This window comes from Hemicordylus capensis, chromosome 13 (genome assembly GCF_027244095.1).
Source record: "Hemicordylus capensis ecotype Gifberg chromosome 13, rHemCap1.1.pri, whole genome shotgun sequence".
NCBI lineage: Eukaryota > Metazoa > Chordata > Lepidosauria > Squamata > Cordylidae > Hemicordylus > Hemicordylus capensis.
The window spans coordinates 13,750,290-13,771,681 of record NC_069669.1 but is presented as its reverse complement, the minus strand read 5'-3'; the positions used below and the strand labels follow the sequence as shown (position 1 = coordinate 13,771,681).

The following is a 21,392-nucleotide window of genomic DNA, read 5'->3' as shown; positions in this document are numbered from 1 at the left end:
AGATAAGAACAGCCCTGCTGGATCAGGCCCATGGCCTATCTACTCCAGCATCCTGTTTCACACAGTGGCCCACCAGATGCCCCTGAGAAGCTCACAGGCAAGAAGTGAAGCATGCCCTCCCTCCTGCTGTTGCTCCCCTGCAACTGGTATTTAGAGGCATCTTGCCTATGAAGCTAGAGGTGGCCTATAGCCTTCAGACTAAAAGCCATTGATATTGTCCTCCATGAATTTATCCAAACCCTTCTTAAAGCCATCCAGGTTGTTGGCCATGGACCAGAGCTCTGATCCAGCAGGCTTCTTCTTAGGATAGAAATATGAAAAAGAAATATAGGTTTCATGTCACCTTCTCCGCTGCAGCCACCCATCAAGTTCTTCAACCCAGTTGAGTAGATTATCTACCAACAGCATGCCTGATGGTTCCTCTGGACCGATTCTGCCAAATCAGATGGATTTTTGAGGCTGGGGGCGATCGGAGCTGGAGTCAAACAACAGCTGGAGCACGCACCAGGGTGACCACCCTTCCTCCACTGTACCTCTCTGGACCTCCCTTCCTCAGAAAGGCCTGAAACCCCGGGGGGGGGGAGCAGTCCCCAAAGAGTTCTGGAGCCTCACTTGGCTATGCATGGACAAATCCGCAGGTGTGACTTTGCGGAAGAGGAAACAAACAGATCCTTTGTACCCCCTTCTGCTCAGGGAGCAGATGCCTCTCCAGCCAGCTGTAAAAGCAAGGATGCCAAAGAAATCCCTTCATGAATTGCTCCTGGCCGAAGCCAAGCTCTCATGCCAAAGGAAGGCACGGCTTGTTTTCTGCTGCCCGCCCTTCTTCCCTCAACTTCCCCACCACAATCTTAAAGCTAATGTGCTAGGCAAAACACAAAAGTAAGAGGCGGAAAGAAAATCAGTGGTTAAAGATGAATCCGGGCTGTTCCTGCTGACCAAGAGATGACAAACTTCTGGATATGACAGGAAACCTAGCATCTCCTGAGAACCTGTAGAGCAAAATACACACACACACACACACACACACACACACACACACACACACACATATATATATACAGGGCTGCAGAAATCCACTAGTCTACTAGTCTGTGACAAGTGAAAAATGATGCCCGACGAGTGAAAAAAGTCCAGATGAGCAATGTACCAACATAACTTGACGAGTAAAATATTTTGTCTGGCTGATATAAAGGTCAAGTGTACCGTCAAGTTGATGTCGACTCCTGGTGCCCACAGAGCCCTGTGGTTTTCATTGGTAGAATACAGGAGGGGTTGACCATTGCCTCCTCCCGTGCTGTTGAGACAATGCCTTTCAGCACCTTCCTATATCACTGCTGCCCAATATAGGGGTTTCTCATAAACTGAGCCAATATTTCTTCACCACTGCAGGCAGGCAGGCAGGCAGGCAGGCAGGCAGTGTGTGTGTGGGGGGAGGGAGCTAGTCTTGTGGTACAAGCATTAATTGTCCCCTTTGCTAAGCAGGCTCCAGCCCAATTTGCAATGGAATGGGAGACTACATGTGTGAGCATGGTATGATTTCCCCCTTAGGGGATGGGGCTGCTCTAGGGAAGAGCACCTCTGTGCTTCAATGCTCACCGGTTTTCAGAACATTGGGATTCCCCCCTGTTATTTGCTAAAAATTGCCCTAAAATGACTGGACTAGTCGTGGCTTAACAAGCCATGATTCTTTCGTAGATGAGGCGAGGAGGAAAGATGCATCTGGGGGGCTCAGCATTCCTTCAGTTCACATCCCTCCTGCCCCTTTATTAGTCAGCCTGGATCAGGCGTTCCCGAGTTTGAGTCCCCAGATGCTGCTGGGCCTTCCGCCACTGTGGCTGCGGATAATGGGTATTGTAGTCAGCTGCAACTGGGGATCGAGCTCGGGAGCCCCTAGTCCGGATGGTCTGAACCAGGCGAAGAACCTCGAGAAGGTTTCGGCGTCTGCAAAACAGGTGCACAAGTTTTAAGAGGGTGCCGTTCGTAGCTGCCTAATACGTTCATTTACAAAACTGGTATGATTCATACTGAGAGAGTCTCTTTTTCAAAAACTTAAAAATAAGAGATCTGAGCTTTCAGTCATCCAGAGAGTCATAATTCTCCAGGTGTCCTCAGACAAGCGTTCTCAGAGAAATAGATGAAGCCCCAGGAGCCGCTTTGACTGTCTCACTTGTTGATATATTGAGTCGCGGGAGTCAGAGAGCGGGAAAGATGGAAAGGTCATTAAGGAAGGATTTTAATCCGGGCTGGTGCGGATCAGTGATTGATGGCGCCTTAGACACCCCAGTGCCCAATCCCTTCAAGACAAGGATAATGAGGCTGACAGCCACGGGAAAAGCCAGCCTAATGCGCGAAACCAACACTTCCTCCCAGACCACACACACGCACACGCCTGTTGCGACACGGTTTACAGTCGGAGCACGGACGGGAGCCAAAGCGTGGGCAGAGACAGGACACGCTCGGCGTGGGGCTGATGCCGGGCACCTCTCTGGGCTCAGCGCTGACCGCTGACACGGGAACACACAACTCCCTTGCAGAACTGGGCGGTGTGGGTCAGAGCCTTTCAGGGCCCACTTCCCCGGGCATGTGCCTTCCTTCCAAAGCGGCAGGGTTTTGAATCGTTTTAACTAGCTGGCCGGGGTGCAGAGCATCTGTGCTTCTAGTTCTCCCGTGTTCTCAGCCCTCCCCACTCCAATGTTTTCCGGCCACCCGCCACCTTCACTTTCTGCCCCCCGCCACCGCTTTCTCTCCCCGCTTGCCTGCCTGCCCGCCCGTTCACTGGGCCTCTCCGTTGGCCTTATGTCCCCCGCCCCCGCCACCGCTTTCTTCTCCCCCTCCTCTCACTCGCAAATTCTCACGAGAGCTGCCACATATGGGATTAGCAACGGGTACATCTAAGAGAATCTATATCTATCTGTCTATCTATCTATCTATCTATCTATCTATCTATGAATGAATGAATGATATTGCTTTATTGAGTTCCCCTAAGCACCTAACAATGGCTACAGTACTCCCTCCTCTTAAAACTGAGGCGGCTTCAGGAATTCAGGACACAGAAGAGATACCCAAGTCTGAGAAAAGACCTCTCTTGTGTCTTTTGCAACTCCCCCCCCCCCCCGCTTTTAGAATTTTACATTGTTAACTGCCACCAATGCCCTGTAGAAAAGGCAATGTGTTGGGCACCGCAAATGCGTATCTCAATACCCGCACGCCCCACAAACAAGAAACATATTCGTGATTCCAACAACTGCATTGAAACCCGGTGGGATTTGCTGTGGAGAGCAAAATTCCTGCGAGCCATTGGGGTGGCCAAGACAGGCCTGAAAGTAGGGGTGGGGCTGTAAACTCAGTGGGAGAGAATCTGCTTTGCATGCAGAAGGTCCCCGGGTCCCTTCCCGGCAGCATCTCCAGATAGGGCCGGGAAAGCCGCCTGCCTGAAACCTTGGTGAGCTGCTGCCAGTCAGTGTAGACAATACTGAGACAGAGGGGCTAATGGTCTGACTCAGTATACAGCAACTTCCAGTGTTAGTGAACTAACGTGAACGTGTGCGGAGAATTCAGTGGCTGGGACCTGGGGCCCCCCACCGCCGGACTAAATCATACAAATGTGCCCAATTTTTCTTTTCCTGCCACAGCATTTGGACCACTAGGGCAGAGGACTGTGATTTTATTTGGGTGCCTGCAGATACGCAATAGTAACGCCACCCAACCGGGAGACCAGCAAACCCCTTTTCGTCTGTTGCCGTGAGAGCGTTGCTCAAAAGGCAAGCCGGTGGCTTCCCCACCCCACCGCCCGACCTTAAAAATATGATTTTGGATGATTAAGCCCGGGCCATTTGGAGCAGGTGCAGTTCAGTCTCGTAGCCCGAGGGGTCCCTTGCTGGTGGAAGCGAAGAGCGAGGGAGGCCTTGATCGGTTTAGCAGACCACAGAGCTTCACAGAGCCTCTTGGGAGAAGGAGGCCGGTGTCAGCGCAGGGGCAAAAGGAGGAGCCGGCCAGAAGCCGAATGAGGGGAGGGGAGCCCCAGGAGGAGGGAGGCAAGGCTGGGGAGGAGGGGTCTCTTCCTCGGCTCCTTGCAGTCCATGTTTTCAGAGGCAGAATGCAAAGAGGGAACTGCAGGAATTAAGGGAGCTCTTAAGAGACCCTGAAGGTCATAGGAAGCTGCCATATACCAAGTCAGACCATTGGTCCATCTAGCTCAGTATTGTCTACACAGACTGGCAGTGGCTTCTCCAAGGTTGCAGGCAGGAATCTCTCTCAGCCCTATCTTGGAGATGCTGCCAGGGAGGGAACTTGGAGCCTAGATGCCCTTCCCAGAGCAGCTCGATCCCCTAAGGGGAATATCTTGCCGTGCTCACACTTCTAGTCTCCCTTTCGTATGCAACCAGGGCGGATCCTGCTTAGCTTAAGGGGACAAGTCATGCCTGCTACTACAAGACCAGCTGTCTTCCCATAATCCCAGCAGCATCAAGCTCGGTGGGATGGGAAAGTCTTAACCGGAGAATCGTAGCCCCCACCGGGCCCAGATGAAACGTGCAAGAAAAATGGGACCGTTTGGGGAAGGAACAGAGGAGCCAACAGATCCCTGGAATACTGGGGCGTGGGGCCGAGATTGAGACCTGGGCCCCAGCCCCCAATGCTCACGCGCAGCACAATGGGGGTCGCCCTATTTGGAAACAGCCAGTTGCCCCCAGCTTGTCTGGTGGCTACTCGGGGACAGGCCTTCTCCACTGCTGCCCCAAAGCTTTGGGACACGCTCCCTGCTGAAATAAGACCCTCCCCATCTCTGACAGCTTTTTAAACGTCTTCGAAGACGCATTTGTTCACCCGGGCTTTTAAGTAAATATTGTTTTGCTTTAACCTTGTTTTTAAATTGTTGTAATGTTTTAACTTTTCTGTTGTCCTTTAGTTTGTTTTAACTTTTTCCATTGTCATTTATTTTGCTTTGTTGTAAACCACCCAGAGACGTATGTTTTGGGTGGTATAAAAATATGTTAAATAAAATAAAAGAAAGAAAGAAAGAATGATCGTCTCCCAACAAACTATTTTAACACTTCAGCCTAGCAACACACAACGTTGGTTAAAATGGACGTTCCCCTCCTCTCCTCCCCTAGAACCCGAGCTGTGCAATCAAAGATTTATTTATCTATCTATCGACCACATTTTTATTCCGCCCCAAATGCAACTTCTCTGGGCGGTTTGCAAGACAATAAAAACAACCCATAAAAAGATTAACGCATTTCAACAATTAAAATTTAAAACATTAAAACTATTAAAACACAATTAAAACAATGTCTAATTAAAAGCCTGGGTGAAGAAATGCATCTTGACTGCCTTTTAAAAAGTTGTAAGAGATGGGGAGGCTCTTATTTCAGCAGGAAGTGTTGGCAGATTTCCTAACTTCAAATCAATACAAGACAGAGGCTGCCAGCTTTAGCTCGCTAGATGTCATAGAAAAACACCCAGAACCTTTAAAAATGTAATACATAAATAAACGAACCAAACACACACACACTTGATATAAACACTTAACAGGTGAGGCCTGTCATTGACCAGGCAAAGTCATTTTGCATAGATTACACTTCTAGGAAAGTGCAAGAGATTAAATAGAAATGATAAAACATGATATTAATGTGCTTGCAAAAGGGAAGTAAAAGAAGTTGTAAATGTGTAGGGTTTCAAATTCAAACATGATTTGTTTTACTGTACAATGACCATATATGGTAAATTAGAACAACAAGAAATTGGAATCTGAGAACTGCTTTTCTTGGGCATGATGTCGGTTTGGAAAAATTGATCCGATTATTGAGTGTTAAAAATCTGTTGAGAACAACAGTTATAATATGATTAATCCAGAAAATTGGCTAAAAATACAAAAAAAATGTATTTTCAAGGTGTCCCCAAACATATTCCAATGTAAAAAGTAGAACATTCCGCTAATTTCAGTGGAAGGATCACGAAGGCAAAATTTGGTATCTGTAGGTCATCAGGAAGCATGACTATTTCACAGAAACAAATTCTTCAGAATATATAATGGATATTAAACAGAAACACACATATCTTGTAAATATTGTCCAATAAGTTGCCTGGAAGAGGAGAAGGAGAGCTGGTCTTGTGATAGGGAGCATGAATTGTCCCCATTATTAAGCAGAGTCTGCCTTGGTTTGTATTTGGATGGGTGACTACATTTGGGCACTGTAAGATATTCCCCTTAGGAGATTGGATAACGTGACCGCAGCTCAGTGGAAAAGCATCTGCTTGCATGCAGAAGGTCCCAGGTTCACTCCCTGGCAGCATCTCCAGGTACGGCTGGGAAAGACTCCTGCCTGAAACCTTGGAGAGCTGCTGCCAATCAGTGAAGACAATCCAGAGCTAGATGGATCAAGGGTCTGACTCAGTATAAGGCAGCTTCATATGTTCCTATGAGATTCTTATTCACCAAAGACAACCAAGGAGCTGTCTACTTGCAAGCCAAATTTCTACCAGCATTATGAAACTTCTGCTGTCCTTTAAAGATGGCGATTAGAGCAGGAGCAGAGAAACGCAAAATGGACATCAGAACCACCATGCTCACTTACTGCTCCAAGCATGATCCGGAAGATCAGCCATCGATAGGCCCAGATGACGATGCGGGAAGGAGGCGAGTGTTTGGGCACCTGAGACAGTGTCCAGAGCGGGCAGAGGAATATCCCTAGGAACCCAGTTTCCAGCAGCTGAGATTCCCACCCTAGAGGAGAAAAAGAGAGCAGGTATTAGGCTGCAGCAAAATTAAGGGACACTTTAACCGTGGGGTGCAGGTTATTATATGCTGCACAGGGGAGGAGAGCTGGTCTTGTGGCAGCAAGCATGAGTTGTCCTCTTTGCTAAGCAGGGCAGACTCTGGTTTGCATTTGGATGGGAGACTACATGTGTGATCAATGTACGCTATTCCCCTTAGAGGGTGGGGCCGCTCTGGGAAGAGCACCTGCCTGCTTGCATGGAGAAAGTCCCAAGTTCCCTCCCTGGCAGCATCTCCAAGACAGAGCAGAGAGAGACTCCTGCTTTCAACCTTGGAGAAGCCGCTGCCAGTCTGTGTAGACAAAACTGAGCTAGATGGACCAAGGGTCGGACTCAGCAGAAGGCAGCTTCCTATGTACTTATAGGCGCAAGAAAAGCTTTGGAATGGCATTTGGGGGGGGATCAAGAGCAAAGGAGGAACAAAACAGACTCCACCTCCAATTTAACGGCGGCTGATTTCCCTTCTCCCAAGCGGCCTCTGTGGTGATGCAACATCATTACATGGTGTCATTCCCCGCAGCATTCTGGGGCGCAAATGGCAGTTCCTGCCTCCTGTAAGCTCTCCCCAGACGGAAAATGCCTCCCATTCTCATTCCCTGCAAATGAGGTGGCAAAAACAAAGAGACCATTTGGTTCAGACCTAAACTATATTTTTATGTTCACACACACACACACACACACACACACACACACACACACACACACAGAGCCATTTAATTGGAACGCATCCTGCAACTTGGTTTTTGCTTCCCAGCCACACCACGGACGCAACACGCCAGTTATCTGGCACCTTGGAGAAACAACCACTCCATCCAACTTCACGCAAATGGAAATATTTGCATTCTATTTCCCTTCCAGCTCCAGGAAAACACACACCATAAAATATCCAAATGATTATTTGGAAAGGGAGGGGGGGGGGAGTCCCAAACAAAACTTCCTTTGGACACTACAAGATCAAGTCAGGACACACGTCCCACTGGTATCTAGCAGTCAAAGCCTGAGTGCCGAGAGTTAGAAGTCTACTCAGCTAAAATACAAAGTTAAATTTTGATCCTCTCTCCATATTACAGTCCTACTCCTACATTTTTTTAATTTCTTCCCATCACTACCCAAAAGGTGCCAATGATGGAGTCACTTTACACACACATCCCAAGTGTTAAACACACTCTAAATCTAAACCCTCAGTCCACTGACTGAGTTGATACACAGGTTATGCATACTGGGAGGAGAGCTGGTCTGGCGGCAGCAAGCATGAATTGTCTCCTTTGCTAAGCAAGGTCCACCCTGGTTTGCATTTGTATGGGAGACTACATGTGAGGATTGTAAGATATTCCCCTTAGGGGATGGAGCTGCTCTGGGAAGAGCATCTAGGTTCCAAGTTCCTTCCCTGGCAGCATCTCCAAGATAGGCCTGCAACCTTGGAGAAGCCGCTGCCAGTCTGTGGAGACAATACTGAGCGAGATGGACCAAGGGTCTGACTCGGTAGAAGGCAGCTTCCTCTGTTCCTATGAATCCATGAGTGCCTCCCGAATGGATGGATGGATGGCCTAGAAACAGGGACTCATGCAGAGATGCAGGAGGGAGTCTCCTTTGAGGGCCTATCACCCTGCTCCACGTCTGCGTTGGAATTGACTGAATAACCCAAACCACATACGATACAGAGGCCCAGCAGAATTGCCGGGGCCCAACAACAGGCAACTGGAAGGAGAAGAGGGGGAACCATCGATCCTAAAGAGATGCAACGGACAGCCTTCTTGGCCGGCGGATGCTCAGGACCCACAGAAACCTTTAGCGCCCTATGACGGAGCACAATACCAACTCTCCGGCACACACATTTGGAGTCGTTGGGTTAAGGAAAGGGCATCTGAACGCAGGTAAAAGTTGCTGATTTCGATCTCATGATCAGCACAACCGTCTGTTTGAAGAAGGAAAAGGAGCCGTTAATGGAAATCCCCCTTTTTGTTCTGATAACTGGAGACCTTCAATTAAAACTTAATGACTGTTTTCCCCTTCATGATGAAGCTTTGATGAGAGAGAGAGAGAGAGAGAGAGAGAGAGAGAGAGAGAGAGAATTCTCATTTTCTCCGCACACATCCTGTGGTTTCTAGGAGATCACACTCCTTGCCACAGCCAAGACTTTGGTGGAGGGAAGCAAGCCGCGGTCGGCAGTCGGGAAAAGCAGCTGCGGCAGGAAAGCAGCGGAGTTTGAAAGGTTAATTGTTATGGTTGGCAGCCAGAAATAGCAGCTACCGGCTCTGAACTGGCACCCGAAGGGTAGCATATCTCGCTGGATTCAGCCTGCACAAGAATCCCAGTGTTATCAGTGCTTTCACATGCTAATGATTGCACTCCCAGTCCAGGAAAGCGCATCTGTATGTTTGCGGGACCAGCAGCCACAAACGTATTCTCTCCCGTTCCTCAAAGGGTGCCTGGCCGGCCATAGACCAACCACCTGCCTGCCACCCCTAGCTTTACTTGGGCTCTGCACCATGAACATAGGAAGCTGCCTTCTACTGAGTCAGACATTGGTCCTTCTAGCTCAGTGTTGTATACTCAGACTGGCAGCGGCTTCTCTTGCTTAACTGCACAACTACGCAGCCCTTTAAGAGAGGCTTTGCATTTTCCAAATGGCATTCAAGCCTGCAAGTCCCATGTAAAAACAACCACCACCAGCACCTAAAGAATAATGCATTGTGTTTTATTGTGGCCTTTTAAAAAACACAAAATTGTGGTAAGCCACCATGAATTCATATGTGAAGAATGGCGATATAGAAATATTTTGAATAAAATAATGCTAACACGCATTTACGAATACTTATATACCGCTTTTCAGCAAGAGTTCCCAAAGCGGTTTACATATATATAAAAAAATAATTGTTTAAATGGCTCCCTGTCCCCAAAGGGCTCACAATCTAAAAAAAGAAATATAAGATAGACACTAGCAACAACCACTGGAGGGGTGATGTGCAGGGGATGGATAGGGCCAGCTGCTCTCCCCCTGCTTAAGAAAGGGAATCACCACTTTTAAACGGTGCCTCTTTGCTCAGTTAGAAAGGGAATACATTCACACACAAAAAAAGAGACGCACTAGAAGACAACAGTAAAATCACCAAAGAGAGAGTCTGTTTGTGGACATAACCATTTCGGTAAGGTAAAGTTGTGCCATTGATTCGGTGTCAACTCCTGACGACCACATAGCCATGTGGTTTTCTTTTGGTAGAATACAGGAGGGGTTTACCACTGCCATCTCCCACGCAGTATGAGATGATGCCTTTCAGCATCTTCCTATATCTTCCTAGGAAACATACCAGCGGGGATTCGAAACAACAGCCTCCTGCTCTCTAGGAAGGTTGCTTCCCAGCTGCACCATTAGGTGGCTTAACCATTTCGGGATACCATAATAAACCAATGAGCACCACACACTGGAAATTTCAAAGGGCGGTCATTTTCATTTCCTTCTGGAGTTTCGGGATGGAATAGAGCAGAGTTCTCAAACATGGGTCCCCAGATGTTGTTGGGCTTCAACATCTGGGGACCCAAGTTTGAGAACTCCAGCAATTGATGGTAAAGAGCCCTGGCCAGGAATCTGGCGGCCCAGATCACCAATTTGAGAAGAGCCCTGGCCACTTATTACTCCTAAGCTGACAACAGCGCTCCAGTGGGCCAGAATTAGACCAGAGCTCCTGCAGAAACTTAAGAGTAGCTATCTAGTCCCGATTTCCGTTTCCCACAGAGGCCAACCACACGACGAGGCCCTCGCCCGCCATCCTTTTAAGCCAGGGGGTCCCCCAACCTTCGGTCCGAGGGGGCATTTCAGCACTTCAACCCAAAGGAGTCCGCAGAATTCCTGCTACGGCAAGGCAGTGCTTGCTTTGAGCCAAGGGACATCAACAGTGCAAGCACACACACACGCACACACAACCCACTACACCTGCCTAGCTTATCCCAGAGCTGAATCCTGGCACTACCATTCGAGACGGGTTCCAACATCCCAATCTGGTTTCAGAACATGCCAGGACATTTTTTTAAAAAAAAATCATTTCAGGGGAGGAAACAGTTCCATCATGCAGCTGGAAAAAGCAGGTGGGGGGGGGAGTCCTATTGACGAGCCAGGCAGGAGTAAACAGAGCTCACCCAGCTGTTTAAGGAGGGGGGGGACGGAATCTTACAATAATCCACTGACACCAGCAACAGCTGAACCAGCAGCAATCAATAGTGTTTCACAGCCAGTGGGGTGAGTGTGCATGCGTGCGTGCATGCATATGTGTGGCCGGGGGGGGCAGGGGGGTTTCCTAACCTGTCTCCAAAACAAAACAAGGTAGGGCAACATCCAGCTCAAAAGAGAAAATGATCTCAGCCAGTGGTCAATGGCAGCTGCCGATAGCAACAGGGCACAGGTTTTTAATCGGCTTTCGCATCGCCCAATAGGTTCTCAGGCATGGGTCCACCCCCCCCCCAAGGTTGCTGGTCTACAATTCCCATTACCCGCTGCCACACCATGGCAGGGGGTATTGGGAGTTGTAGTCCAACACTACAGGAAACACAGGAAGCTGCCTTCTATCAAATCAGACCACTGGTCTATCTAGCTCAGTATCGTCTACACAGACTGGCAGCGGCTTCTCCAAGGTTGCAGGCAGGAATCTCTCTCAGTCCTACCTTGGGGGGGGGGACTTGGAACCTTCCGCATGCAAGCATGTCGGTGCTCTTCCTGAGGCGGCCCCATCCCCCATAATGGGAATATCACACTGTGCTCACACGTTGTCTCCCATTCAAATGCAAACCAGGGTGACCCCTGCTTAGCAAAGGAGACCAATGACGTTCGCTACCAAAAGGCCAGCTCTCCTCCCATCTAGGAGCCCACGTTTGAGAACCCCTGCAAGAGATGCAACTGGGGCCGGAACTTGAGCGTCGTGGTTCTTCCGAGCCGAAGAGATGCGTTACTCCTCTGGACTGCCACAGCCATCCTCCATTGGGTCGGACCGGGTGGAAACACTTCTACTTCGACAAAGCCTAGCAGTTACTTCGGTGAGTCAGTTACTCCCACCTCCTTCTAAAAGGTGACAGTGGTCTGCATTATCTTGTTCATGTTGTGGCAGCACCTCCAACGTGAGCTGCCTGAGTTTGTTACTTTGGCCATGGTGGCTGGGGACCAGTGTTCCCTGGAACGGGGATTTCCCGGTGCCGTTGACTACAACTCCCAGCATCCTCAGCTGCAATGGCTGCGGACGATGGGAGTTGTAGTTCAACCACATCTGGGCACCCAAATTTGAAGCCAAGCCGAAAGCTGGTTAGCATGCCGCTCCGGAAATCAGCTGGAGTGGGGAACGGAGATGAGGCCGGCAGAGCAGTGAGTCATTAGCAGACAATTTTGCCCTGGAAATTAATACTCTGCCGTCTTGAGAGATTGCGGCAAGGGGAGTCCTACTTAAGATTCCGCAACCTTTGCGGCCTCTTGCACACGAAAGCCACAAATCCATGATCCTCATTAAGGGTCCCACTTCTGGGCTCCGCACAAGAGAGCTATCTTCACCCGCCTGCCTGCCCGCCCGCTCCCGCCCGCAACGGCCCTTGCTGCATACTGATACTGCTGGGAACGAAAGGGTCGCATTGTTGACCCACCTGCTCCCGTTTTCTTCGGTTGGATCTCGTCAAATTTCAGCAGCTGCAGGGCCCAGACAATGAGCGCTACTGTTATCTCGGCGAGGGGGATGGATGCAATTTAAGACGGAATAAAATTAAAACACGGAACGGATTTCAACGGCTACACTCGCCTCACACGTGTTCAGAATGTTCGGTATGTGCGCCTAACTGGGTGCAGAAAAATAAGCCAATTTGCAGAGACCCTGGTTTCTGTTGGGCGGTTTGGTTTTTAAAAAGCATCATCTTAGAAAACGCTCCAAAGATCGCGTCCGTGGTATTCATTGCATTTAATTTTTGTGCAATGCCACATGTGTGGTGTTGATGCTCAACCTCCCATCTTCATGGACTTAAAGATTCTACAACCAAGGCTGAACCACCAACATAGGAACACAGGAAGCTGCCTTCTACCGAGTCAGACCATTGGCTCATCTCGCCCGTTATGGTCTACACAGACCGGCAGCAGCTTCTCCAAGGTTGCATGTAACAAAAGGGCCACACGTGTAAAGAACAAACCAAAACTAGCAATAAACCGTGTGCAAACAGCAAATATATATAAACATACAAACTCAGAAATTAAATAATTATATTTTTATATGTGTATCCTAAACTCTTTAAATATCTCTCTTAATACACATACAATAACGAAGATGGTAAAAACGTTCCAGTCATGCTTAATCAGTATGAAAGACTGTGATGTTACAACAGAACACCAATGATGATTTTAAAAGGTTGGAACTTTGCCAACATTTCCTATACATTTATGTACTTTGGGAAACAGTGAACCCGTTTTGGTGTTCTGTTGTAACATCACAGTCCTTCATACTGATTAAGCATGATTGGAACACTTTTACCATCTCCATTATTCTGTGCTCTGGGCAACATTGGACATTTCTTGGTGTTCTTTTGAAATATGTATGTTTATTAAGAGCTATATTGAAAGAATTTAGGATACACATATAAACATATAATTATTTAATTTCTATGTTTATATATTTGTTTGTATGTTTATAATATATATAAACATACAAACTATATTTGTATAGTTTGCATGTTTATATACATTTGCTGTTTGCACACGGTTTATTGCTAGTTTTGGTTTGTTCTCCAAGGTTGCAGGCAGGAGTCTCTCTCTCAGCCCTATCTTGGAGATGCTGCCAGGGAGAGAACCTGGAACCTTCTGCAGGCAAGCAGGCAGATGCTCTTTCCAGAGTGCCTAAGGGGAATGTAGGAACATAGAAAGCTGCCATATACTGAGTCAGACCATAGGTCCATCTAGCGCTGTATTGTCTACACAGACTGGCAGTGGCTTCTCAGGCAGGAATCTCTCTCAGCCCTATCTTGGAGATGCCAGGGAGGGAACCTGGGACCTTCTGCTCTTCCCAGAGCAGCTCCATCCCCTCAGGGGAATATCTTAGAGTGCTTACACATCTTCTCCCATTCAAATGCAAACCAGGATGGACCCTGCTTAGCAAATCGGACAATGCATGCTTGCTACCACAAGACATTAGCACTGAAAATCCTGCCCTCCTTTTCGTTCACCTCTTTTGCAGCCTAACAAAGATCATGCGACAATAAATTCACTGTTATTCTGGAGACACAGGACTCTGTCCTCTCTCTTTTGTGGTTGTTTCGGCTAGGTTTAAATCAACCCTTTGTTCACATTCCAAAATTTATAAACTCCATTTAATTTCTACACTAGATAAAACAGCGATGCTACGGGGAAAGGCCTCTCCCCCCGCCCCAACACCCTCTGCCCCAGCCCAAGGAAAGAGTGGGGGGAAGAAAGTTCTATTAAAGGGGTGGTGAAAAAACCAAAATTCTGAAGGGAGCTGCAAATTGTAACAGGATATGGGGTCATTCGGTTTTATGGAACGACTCCGTTTATGAAAGAATAAAACCTGAGAATCAAAGACCAATCCATCAACTCCACTTGACAAGGAAATGGATGAAGAGTTGAAGGTGGTCAGGGAACAGCTTCACTGCAACACCTAAAGAGAGATTTCCCCACGGAGCCCGTGGCTAAGAATCTCCATCTCCATCTCCGCTTCAAATTCACCCTTGTCTCACTGGCGCCGTGGCCTTCTCAAGTTTTTCTTGACACTCTAAAGTATCTCACCACCATCTCCAACAGCTTCTGGAGTCCACAATAGGCCCCGACTAGCAGGAGAGGAATTAAAAACAAAAAACAGCCCACACAATGGACCAAAACCTGAACAGCCAAACACATTTTTGTCACTTATGCAGGAGGCAAAAACCGCCAATAAACTTGGATTACTCCATGATTCCCGAATGTGGGTCCAGTATTCCCCGTAACGGGGATTTCCAGGTGCTGTTGACTACAACTCCCATCATCCCCACCCAAACGCCACTGCAGCTGGGGATGATGGGAGTTGTCGTCCACAACGTCTGGGAATCCCCGTGACAGAGAACTCAGCTTGGGTTCCCCAGATGTTGTTGCACTACAACTCCCATCACTCCCCACCACAATGGGTGGAGAGGGATGGGAATTGGAGTCCAACACGATCTGGGGGCCCAAGCTGGGAACCCCTCCATTAGAGCAGGGGTGGGCCCAGCTTGGCCTTCCAGCTGCTGTTGGACTTGTTATTCCACAACAGCTGGGGGGCCAACTTGGCCCACCCCGGAAACTGAGAGATACTGCAGGTGGGCTCAGTCCAAGGACAGGCAAAGCCGGGCACAAGCCCCCTCATTCGGATGCATCCAGAGTTTTAAACATTATCGATAACTTTGGGGTCTTAAGAATTATAAGTGGCACAGGAGGAACGAGGAAGAATTTAGCACAAAACTTTTAAAAGCTCCCAATTACTCTCCAGGGTAGTCATTAGAAACTACTTAGGTGACAGGAAGGCGATATCCAAGTTAATGCAGCAATAAATTACCTCTCTCTCTCTCTCTCTCTCTCCCCCCCAACCACCCCCCACCCTGGTTTGGAGCAAAGCTGCAAATGACAGAGAAATCAGTTGGGAAGATCTTTTTTCAAGGAGAAAATTTTTTTTTAAAGTTAATGGATGTCCCGTTTCCAGCTCTGTAGGTGGCTGTCATTCCGAGAGATCACGGTGTATTGCATTTAATTACTTGCATCTAAGACAGCTGAAGCAGTTCTGATCTATACACGGGAGAGCGGGAGATTGTCTGAAAGCGGGTGCAATCTTCTCATTCTCGAGGCTGACTAATTTTAACCACATCACCCCCGCCCTGTTGAAAATTGAAAGTATTTTATTTACTTTTTTAAAAAATGCTATTTAAATCTGAATTTTTAAAAAAATTACTTCTTTTTTTAAAAAAAAAAAATCATCATCGATTTTTACCCAGCCTGCCATCCAACAGTTCAAGCCAGGTCTCCTGCATATAGAATCCAACACATTGGCCCTAGTACAAGCCAATACAGTACATCTATGCAAGGGTTTCTCAAGCTTGGGTCCCCAGATGTTGGGGGACTACAATTCCCATAATCCCCTGCCACAACAGCCCAAGGCTGCCATGGCAGGAAATGTTGGGAGTTACTACTACCACGAAAATTTATATACCGCTCAACAAAATTCTCAAAGCAGTTTACATAGAAAAATACAGAAATAAGATGGTCCCCTGTCCCCCAAAGGGACACAACCTAAAAAGAAACACGTTGCTCTCCCCCTGCTAAATATAAGAGAATCACCACTTTAAAAGGTGTCTCTTTGCTCAGTTAGCAGCGGTTACAATCCAACATCTGGGGACCCAAGCCTGAGAAGCCACAATCCATGCAAATCTTTCCAATTTGCGGAATCCCTTCTGATTTCAAATCACATATGCCATATCCTCTGTGCTCAGAATGCGATCTTTAATTTGGAACTGCACGAGCTCTAACCCCTGCTAACTGAGCAAAAGGTAAAGTGTGCTGTCGAGTCGATTTCGACTCCTGGTGCCCACAGAGCCCTGCGGTTTTCTTTGGTAGAGTACAGGAGGGGTTGACCATTGTCATCTCCCGCGCAGTAGGAGACGATGCCTTTCAGCACCTTCCTAGATCGCTGCTGCCCGATATAGACATTTCCCATAGTCTGGGAAACACACCAGTGGGGCTTCGAACCGGCAACCTTCTGCTTGTTAGTCAAGCATTTCCCCGCTGTGCCACTTACCTTTTAAAAGTGGTGGTTCTCTTTTTTTGAGCAGGAGGAGAGCAACTGGCCCTATCCATCCCCAACACAGCATTCCTCCAGTAGCTGGTATCTATCTTAAGTTTCTTATGGTTTTTTTTAAGATTGTTTGCCCTTTGGGGACACGGAACTACCTTTATTTATTTATATCTATGTAAATCGCTTTGGGAACTTTGGTTGAAAAGCAGTATAGAAATATTAGTCGTATTCGTATTCTTGCCACCAAACCACTCAGAAGACCCGGCCCACCATCTTCCCAGCTGACCATCTCTGCTATATCTTTCTCCATACATAGAAGTCCACATAAAAACCTGGTATTGGGTGGGGAGCAACTCAACACACAGTTGGCCAAGGAGAGAAAAAAACCCACAAAGCCCTACGGGGCCAGAAAGGATGCAGGAAACGAACATTCATTATTAGCAAATCTTAAAGCCATGCCGGGTTTGGGATGAATAATTACACCATGAAAGAACTCTACTTTTCAATTATCTTGCCCACGCCAATCTCTTTGAAGTCAATTATGTAACCCAGTACCAGATAATAACGTTTTCTGGTAAATTTCATATCAGGAAGCAGACACTGATTGTATGAAATGAGAATGTGGATGGGGTCACAAACACAAGCCATCATTTACAGCAGGGCCCCAGGGGGCAGCAGAGGGGCAAATCCGTTGGCATTCGAGAGACCGAAAGGTCCACATCGCACAACCTCAACTGGGCAAAGTTATCTGTGATAAATTTACAACTGAGAATTCCAAATCTTCTAGAACAGCGCCCCAAAGTTCTCACCCCCTGCAGAAGCTCCAGTCTACCGTGCAGTAAGTGGGGAGGGACAACAACAAAGAATGAAAACTACATTCCAAAAGTAAGACTTCCCCCAAAATGCTAGGCGGAAGGGGACAAATATTTTGTTCATTAAAAAGAAACAAAGTGATTCATGAATGTCAAGACAACTATGATTCAAGTGAGTCATTTCCCCCCGGATCAAAGCATTCTGCATCCACCAACACGATGAAGGGGCAGTGGGTTTCAGGTGACCAAAAGGAAGCGCTTCTTGCAAGTTAAACCCTGGAACTCATTGCCGCTAGATGTGCTGCTGGCAACTAGCATGGGAGGGACTTTTTTTTAAAAAAAAAAGAAAAGCAGGACTTTGGTTTGCACATATGCTTATTAAACTGGGTTTAGATGGATCTGCTCAAAAAACAGAAGAGACTCTGATTTCAGGCACAGATGCACACCTAAATCTGAATCACTTACTATTTATTATTATTATTATTATTATTATTATTATTATTAATTCAATTTCTATACTGCCCTTCCAAAAATGGCTCAGGGCGGTTTACACAGAGAAATAATAAATAAATAAATAAGGTGGATCCCTGTCCCGAAAGGGCTCACAATCTAAAAAGAAACATAAGACAGACACCAGCAACAGTCACTGGAGGTACCGTGCTGGGGGTGGAGAGGGCCAGTTACTCTCCCCCTGGTAAATAAAGAGAATCACCACGGTAAAAGGTGCCTCTTTGCCCAGTTAGCAGGGGTCAGCTACGAGTGAAATTACGCTGGTTTCTTATTATTAGTGTGAAGCATTCCTGCATTTGCTCCTGTTTATGTATGTGTGTTGTTTTTTAAAGAGAGACAGAGGAGGGAGGGAGGGAGGGCCCCAGCCATGATCAAAATGACTAACGGGACCTGAACACCCACAGCTTTGACCTCATGGAACAGAAAGAACAGAGGGCCGGAAGAACGAGCAAAGATCGGGGGCGGCTGTGTGCAAAAAGAAAGGAAAAATTAAAACCTTTCAAACCCCAGCTTCTTTCTCCAGAAGCCATGGCTGTTGGGAGGGATGGAGCTGCTGCGTTTGCGGATATGGGGCGGCAGCTTAGCCACTGGAGGCAAATGAAGGACACAAGAGCAAGGCGCTTGGTTGTTGCAAAACCGTGGCCAGCCAAACCCACGCAAAACAAAGAAGGCAAGGCAGCAGAGCAGGAGGGAAAAGAAAGAAGCGGGCCCCCAGGAGTGAGGTTGCTGATGGGAGACTCGTCTTTTGCCCATCTAACTCCAAGATGAAATTAAACGGCACGGTGGGCTCCCAGTTTGCTGGCAGGCTGAACACAAGGGGCTGTTCACTTCCCCTTTAAGGTCCTCATGGTTGGCAACGCTGCTTTTGTGTTTGGTCCACCATGGAGGGTTTTAGAGTGTCAATCATATTTTCACGCAGTGTTCAGAAGCCACTGGGAGGGCCCATTAGGAAACTGCCATATACTGAGTCAGACCATTGGTCCATCTGGCTCAGTATTGTCTTCACAGACTGGCAGCGGCTTCTCCAAGGTTGCAGGCAGGAATCTCTCTCAGCCCTATCTTGGAGGAGCCAGGGAGGGAACTGGAAACCTTCTGCTCTTCCCAGAGCGGCTCCATCCCCTAAGAGGAATCTCCTATAGTTCTGCTCACACTTCTAGTCTCCCATTCATATGCAAGCAGGGCAGACCCTGCTTAGCTATGGGGACAAGTCATGCTTGCTACCACAAGACCAGCTCTCCAGTTCCCCCATTTTGGGGGCAGAAGGTGCTGGTTAAAAATTATTTGATTAATAAATACAAGCACACAGGAAATGGTCATCTACCAAGTTAGGTCATTGGTCCATTTATTGATTTGTGGCACATTTCTATACCGTAAACCCATTTCATATGCAAACCACCGGGCAGTTCACAATCGAAAAAACACAACTGAAACATTACACACAATTAAAAACTCTAAAGCGATGTTGAAAGCCTGATTAAACACGTACATTTAATCTAGCTCAGTATTGTCTTCACAGACTGGCAGCGGCTTCTCCAAGGTTGCAGGCAGGAGTCTCTCTCAGCCCTATCTGGAGATGCTGCCAGAGTGGGAACCTGGCACCTTTTGCATGCAAACACACAGATGCTCCATCCCCTAAAGGGAATATCTGACAGTGCTCACACATGCAGTCTCCCATTCAAATGCAAACCAGGGTGGAGCCTGCTTAGCAAAGGGGACCAGTCCTGCTTGCTGCCACAAGACCCGCTCTCCTGCAAATGAAGCTGGGCACAAGGGCAAAACTGTTTAATTCTCACCTTTCACTCTCTCCAGAGTGGCTTCCTCTGTGGAACTCCCCTCCGTGGTGTAGTGGCTAGAGTGCTGGACTAGGACTGGGGAGACCCGAGTTCAAATCCCCATTCAGCCATGAGATTTGCTGGGTGACTCTGGGCCAGTCCCTTCTCTCTCAGCCTAACCTACTTCACAGGGTTGTTGTGAAAGAGAAACTCAAGTATGGAGTACACCGCTCTGGGCTCCTTGGAGGAAGAGCGGGATATAAAATGTAAAAATAAATAAATAAATAAATAAATAAATAAATAATACAGGGGGTTCCCAAACTTAGGTCCCGAGACTACAACTCCCATCATCCACACTCACTAGCCATCCTGCCAGGGGGTGATGGAAGCTGTAGTCCAACTCAACACATCTGTGGGTCCAAGTTTGTGAGCCCTGCCTTAAAAACAAAAGGCCAAGGAGCAGAAGAGAAACTGCCCTTTTTCAAAGCGAGAGAGAGAGATAAGGGAAGGCAAGCTTATGCATCATCCACATGTGTACACACACCCTCCCCGAATTCTCACTGCACACTGGATGGAATGAGGAGGCATGACCCCCACACCCACTTCGGTGACCCACAAGTTCATTCAGCTTTTGTCACGGTATGTGTTCGTACTCCATCGCCACGGCAACCCCACTTCCTCTCCACAGATGGCTTCCATTGCTTAAAACCATACAGGTGTCACCCGCCTGTCCGGAGGAAAACAACCCAATCATGACCCTGAGCAGCTCTGCTGGTTTACAATAAATATGGATCCGCTTCCCTGCGGCGGAAATTGGACCTAGCAACAGAGGCAAACGAGCTTCGGTAATACTCTCCAAACATTTAACATATGGAAGAGTGAGTGGGACAATAAATTACCAACTCCAGGCTCAATATAAAAGGGGGGGGGTTGCAAGCATGTATACACACACACCCCTCGCTACAATTTTATGTCACTTGCCCAAGCCTATGAACTAAAGAAAGGGGTGTGACTGTCTTAAGGGAGACATAGGTTAACCCCAGGGTCGTATCTAGGGTAGGGCAGGCAGGGCACATGCCCCGGGCGCACTTGAAGGGGGTGCCATTTTTAAAAATGAAAAAAAAAAATTAATGGCCACCGAAAACAAAATGGCCACCACACATGCTCAAATGGCCTCTGCAAGGCCCTAGTATCTGGGGAAAGTCAAATTCTCCATTTATTTTTAAAATTTATGTAATTGTGATGCTACAATGCATAGTAGAGAATTAGACAGGCACTTCTGTTTAGTTTTCCAAGTACACCTCCATATAGTATTTGGGTATTTCATGAGCCCCAGCATACTGAAATTTGTAGTTTTCCAGCATTTTTTGGTCTGGCTATGTCCACTGCTAAATAGTTTTTGAAATATTAGAAGATTAACGAGCTTAACTTGTATTTTTGAGCTGATAATATGGTAAAGTTATCTGAAAGATGGGTGTCAGATGTTTGGACAGGGGGCGCAATTTCAGTGCTTGCCCTAGGCTCTATTTTCCCTAGATAAACCTCTGGTTAACCCCACAGACAAATCAGTTTCACAGATATCTGAAAGTGGGGTGGAGGGAAGCCTCAAAGGTGGGGAGGGGGGGAGACCTCAAACTGTCCCAAAGTAATTCCATGGAGCGGAATGTTCGTAGACTCAGAGGCCACTTAGCAGACAACCTGGTGGGCGGAGCTCATGGAACTCAGTGGGGGAGTGGGGAGGGCTCAAACAAAAAAAG

General features: G+C 47.6%; 1 protein-coding gene across 9 annotated transcripts in view; it reads right to left on the bottom strand.

Moving 5' to 3' along the window:
• LMF1 (lipase maturation factor 1) overlaps positions 1-21,392 on the bottom strand; it is a 317,423-nt gene that overhangs the window by 273,986 nt on the left and 22,045 nt on the right. For all 9 annotated transcript variants that reach the window (XR_008311949.1, XR_008311948.1, XR_008311945.1 and 6 more), the window contains one exon: positions 6,576-6,724. Coding sequence is in view for 4 of the 9 variants with exons in the window: in XM_053275923.1 (XP_053131898.1) it covers positions 6,576-6,724 (149 nt within the window). In the remaining 5 variants the exon portion in view is untranslated. The remainder of the gene's footprint in view (positions 1-6,575; positions 6,725-21,392) is intronic.